Source organism: Rattus norvegicus, chromosome 6 (assembly GCF_036323735.1).
Source record: "Rattus norvegicus strain BN/NHsdMcwi chromosome 6, GRCr8, whole genome shotgun sequence".
Lineage (NCBI taxonomy): Eukaryota > Metazoa > Chordata > Mammalia > Rodentia > Muridae > Rattus > Rattus norvegicus.
In genome coordinates, this window is record NC_086024.1 from 56,399,774 (window position 1) to 56,404,950 (window position 5,177).

General features: G+C 53.5%; 1 protein-coding gene across 1 annotated transcript; it reads left to right on the forward strand.

Annotated features, from left to right (window-relative positions):
* The first annotated feature begins 2,535 nt into the window (after window positions 1-2,535).
* Twist1 (twist family bHLH transcription factor 1) lies at window positions 2,536-4,530 on the forward strand. The gene is made up of 2 exons (NM_053530.2): window positions 2,536-3,366; window positions 3,864-4,530. Exon 1 carries the CDS (start codon window positions 2,714-2,716, stop codon window positions 3,323-3,325), a length of 612 nt encoding a protein of 203 aa, NP_445982.1. The 5' UTR covers window positions 2,536-2,713; the 3' UTR covers window positions 3,326-3,366; window positions 3,864-4,530.
* The last annotated feature ends 647 nt before the right edge of the window (window positions 4,531-5,177 follow it).

Genomic DNA, 5,177 nt, shown 5'->3' on the forward strand with positions numbered 1-5,177 from the left:
TTTCTTCAGAAGAAGAGTATTCCTGTTTCAGGAGCTTTGCCTCAGCCCACTGGGGGGAAGGAGGGGATTTCAACACCCAGATAAGGACAGAGGCCTCCTGCCAGCGCAGTGCCAGAGCTGGTCTACAGATTGGAAGTCTTCAGAAAGGTGCACTTGCTCATGGCCGCGCCTGGGGAAAAAGGTGAACTATTTCTCCTCACCTGCTACAACTCTTCCACCTCAACCGTTTCCCTCTCTGGAGTACACCTCCCGATTCCCTCCCTAGCCTTGTCTCCCAATGAAGAAAAGGTTCCTATCATTCGTTGTCTTTGAATTATTTTTAACACTCAGCTAGAAAAAATAATTTTTTGAGATTAATAAAGGGAGAATCGAGATTTCCGCAGTCACTTTCTAAAACACAATTGCGGGATACTCGGCAATTCATGTTTAGAAAAGAACGCTTGGTAAGAAGATGCAGAAGAAATTCTGCCACGTTTTGTTTCCAAGAGATAAATTCTTGTCGGTGAAAAAATGCAAATACAAGAGTGTGGGAGTGGCTTTATTTTGAGAAGAATTGGCTACGAGCTATTAAAATTAAGTGGAGGTCAAGTAGAATCTGGTTTTCAGCCAGGCTGTCATTTTAAAATATGGCAGCGGCGGGCGAAGCAAGCCAGTTGGCACACTGTGGTCATTGTCTCTGGATATCAGTAAAAATGGTGCAGGGCAACCCCAGGGGGGTCTGCACTCGGATGAAAGCACAGTCGGGTTTACTGGTCTCGGAAGAGAGCTTTCCCCACAAAGGCTGAGCCCTCGGACTAGCCTCTGGCATTCCACACCCCAGCGTTTCCGGGACCCAGCTGAGAGCTTCAGCAGGACGCAGCCACGTGGCCTGCCCTGCGTCGCGGGGGCTCTGGCCTCCAGCTTCTCAGGAAGTCGGTGGCCCCGACCTTTGGTCCAACCCAGAAAGGGGAACTTGCTGAGCTGGCAGCTCCCCAGGGGAATTGGCCCAGGGAGTGGGGATTGGGGGGCTTGAGCAAAGGACCTCAGCCTGTGAACAGGGCAGGAGCTCGAGGCACTCACCTCCGGCGCCTGCAAACTCTGCCCCTGAACTCCGGCTACTTCCTCCGAACCCAGAATTGCCTTTCTGAGCTAAGAGATCACCTTGAACCGGCTCCCTAAACTTACCCCATCCTATTTAAAAAATAAAAATAAATAATTATATAAAAAATGTGAAAGCCCTGCAAACACTGGCTTCCATAGCCACTCTTCTTGCTCATTAACCTCTCTGCTTCCAGTTTTCCAGAAACCTCTTTGAAGCTCTTGGGTTTTCAAGGTATTTGGTAGAAATGCTTGCATCACCAACATGGCTGAGTGCATCTGAGGCGCCGGGAACATAACTACTCACGCGATCTCCTAGGAAAAAAAGAATAGTGATTCCCCCACCTTAAATGTATGAACTACCCAAGGTTACAATGCAGGGCTCAATTTGGGGGTAGAGGGAATGAAATGTTCTCAAGGTCCTCTTCCACCTAGGGCTGGGTAGCACGACGCACCAGGGCCTCCAACCGTGGCAGCTCTACCTTCCCCTAGCTTTGCTCTCTTCCTAAGAACAAGGCTTTTTTCCCCTCAGTAAAAGAATGAACTCGTTCCAGCACCTTTGGAGGCGCAGTCTTCTGAGAGCAGGGAGACTTTAGATTGGGTCACCGTAGCAGGAAAGGAGAGCCCAGACGTTTCTCCGGGAGGGGTGAGACGGCTGGCCCGGGCGCAGATCCATAGCCCCCACGATGTGGCCACGTCTTGAGAACCGCTCTACACCTCAGGGCCAGGCAGCCGCGGGGAATCCCTTGGGACTAGAGGTTTCTTCTACCTGGCTGTTGGATGGACTCGGTTGTTAACACTTTTCTTGCCTCTCCCGGGCCCGAGCCACCCCCAACCGGCTCGGAGGACTCCGAGGAATCCCGGGTAGGATGAGACACCACCCAGTGCGTCGAAGCCGCTTGCCACTGCTGCGGTTACAGTCACTTGTGGGGTAGGGGGGACTGCAACAGCGGTCGGGACAGTCCCGTTAGCTGTGCTGTGCTCCGGTGCGGGGGCGCTGGGCGCGCGCTCTGGCGCGGAAGGAAATCGCCCCGCGTCCTCCCCGAAGCGGAGGGGGAGAGCTGGGGGAGAGAGGGGAGAGGCGGGCGCAGGGGCTGGCCGCTCGGGCCAGGTCCGTTTTGAATGGTTCTCAGGATGAATTGTTAGACCCCGGGCAAGGGGGGGCCGGGCCGGGAGAGGGGGGGCTGGAAAGAGGAAACTTCCCTATAAAACTTCGAAAAGTCCCTCCTCCCCACGTCAGGCCAATGACACTGCTGCCCCCAAACTTTCCGCCCGCACGGAGGTATAAGAACCGCCAAGCCCGCAGCCCGCGCCCAACTCTCAGACACCTCGCGGGCTCGCCAGCACCAGCACCGGGTCTGCGCTAGGCCAGAACGGGGCGCGCGTGCGGCCGTCGGGCGCCTTCTTTTTGGACCTCGGGGCCCGCCACACCGTCCCCTCCCCCGCCCGCCTCCCTCCCCGCCTCCAGCGCCCTCCCCGCGGAGGTCCCCCCCCCATCCCGCCTCCCTGCGTCCTCCGGGCCGCACCGCCCGGGCCGGCGCCGAGCGCGGGGAAGCTGGCGGGTTAGGGCGCCCCGCTCCTCTGCTATTCCCTCCCCCGTCCCGGCTCCGCGAGGCCGCAGGTCGCCGCCCGCGAGATGATGCAGGACGTGTCCAGCTCGCCAGTCTCGCCGGCCGACGACAGCCTGAGCAACAGCGAGGAGGAGCCGGACCGGCAGCAGCCGGCGAGCGGCAAGCGGGGGGCTCGCAAGAGACGCAGCAGTCGGCGCAGCGCGGGCGGCAGCGCGGGGCCCGGCGGGGCCACGGGCGGGGGCATCGGAGGCGGCGACGAGCCGGGCAGCCCGGCCCAGGGCAAGCGCGGCAAGAAATCTGCGGGCGGAGGCGGCGGCGCGGGCGGAGGCGGCGGCGGCGGCGGCAGCAGCAGCGGGGGCGGGAGCCCGCAGTCGTACGAGGAGCTGCAGACACAGCGGGTCATGGCCAACGTGCGGGAGCGCCAGCGCACCCAGTCGCTGAACGAGGCATTTGCCGCCCTGCGCAAGATCATCCCCACGCTGCCCTCGGACAAGCTGAGCAAGATTCAGACCCTCAAACTGGCGGCCAGGTACATCGACTTCCTGTACCAGGTCCTGCAGAGCGACGAGCTGGACTCCAAGATGGCAAGCTGCAGCTATGTGGCCCACGAGCGGCTCAGCTACGCCTTCTCCGTCTGGAGGATGGAGGGGGCCTGGTCCATGTCCGCGTCCCACTAGCAGGCGGAGCTCCCCACCCCCTCGGCAGGCCGGAGACCTAGGTAAGGACCGGCTCCCGGGATCAATCCGGCCAGGCCGCGGGTCCCTGGTCACCTCGCCACGGCACTGGGTATCCCCCCACTGTCCTCGCTGACCTCCACCTAGCCAGGCACCTCCACCTCATTCCACGCGCGTCCCTGCCAAGCAATTAAGTCCCTACAGGGGAAACAGGTTCGGGGGTCGGGGAGACTGGGTCCAGGAGAGGTGTGTGTGTGCTTGCGCGGGAGTGTGCATGACAGAAGACAGAGAAAATCAAGAGTAGGGGCCTTGTGCCCTGAACGCCATTCTCCAACCCCCTTTCTTTCTTCTTTAAAATTCCCTTCTTAAAACAAATGTTTCCAAATTCCACCCCCTCCTTTCCGCCCACCCACTTCCTCTTGCCCTTGGGCTGAAATCCTTCCAGGTTGTTCAGCGAATATTCTCGCTGGTAGTGATAACAGGGCTTAGCGGTCCTAGAAAACAGCCAATAACCAACTTTCCCCCCTCTGGGTTTTTGCAGATGTCATTGTTTCCAGAGAAGGAGAACATGGACAGTCTAGAGACTCTGGAGCTGGATAACTAAAAATAAATCTATATGACAAAGATTTTCTTGGAAATTAGAAGAGCAGAGACCAAATTTCACAAGAATCAGGGCGTGGGGCACACTTTTAAAAGAGAAAGCGAGACAGGCCGGTGGACAGAGATTCCCAGAGGCAACGGCATCACCCTCACACCTCTGCATTCTGATAGAAGTCTGAACACTCGTTTGTGTGTCCCCCCCTTTTGACGAAGAATGTTTTATTTTTATTTTTCATGCATGCATTCTCAAGAGGTCTTGCCAATCAGTCACTGATAGGAAAGACATCCTTGTGGACTTTCTCCATTTTAAAATGGTAACAATCAGAGGAATTTTAACAACGCCTTTAGAAATAAAAACGCTGGGATCAAACTGGCCTGCAAAATCATAAGTCAGTGAATTCCTTAAAAAGCATACTTCCTCTGAAGGAAAAGAAAAACACAGAATACAAAAGACAACATTCTATTTATTTATTGATGACCCATGGTAAAATGCAAATAGATCCGGTGTCTAAATGCATTCATATTTTTATGACTGTTTTGTAAATATCTTTTGTATATTATTTTTCTGCAATAAATAAATATGATTGAAAAATTTTAAGAACTTTAAAGTTTGGTCTATATTTTTAAGACTCAGAAGTAACTTGGTGGTAAATACTTGTTTGTTTAACTCTAGGGGCATCTAGGAGGGAGTTGGGGCACTAATATAAACAAAGAAGTGAAAACCTCAAATAAACCAGCTACTGACAGAAACAGCCAGCTATTTAAAGGACAGCTCTAATATTATTACAGCTTGGCGTTCAGCAGGGCTCACCACCCCTCCATCCCTTAGTTCTTGGGGGCAGCAAAGGTTGAGCAGATTTGCTAACACCTACCTCCTGACTGAACTAGAGCCCTGAAAAACAGCAATGTGAAACCAGTATTGTTTCCTAGTCACTCTGGAATTTTGTCTTTTCCTTCATTTCCATTTCTGAGAAATGCCAATGTGCTAATGAAAACAATATACAAGTTATTTATATATGTATTATGCTTCATCTGTGTAGAAAACTTAATTCACCAAGAGACAGAGAGTGATTGCTTACTTCTTGAGTTATATTGGTTTAAAAAAAAAAGCATTTCCTAAATTAATGTTATCTCTGTGGCAAACAGTCTCCTAAAATATACATGAAGGATGTACAGGTGTGGGGTAAAATAAATAACCAATTTTTTTGGTATCCTTGGTAACTTCAGGAACAAGTACAGTTCTTAATTCAGCCTT

Coding starts and splice junctions, on each gene's coding strand:
- Twist1 (NM_053530.2), top strand. CDS start 2,714: ATGATGCAGGACGTGTCCAGCTCGCCAGTCTCGCCGGCCGACGACAGC.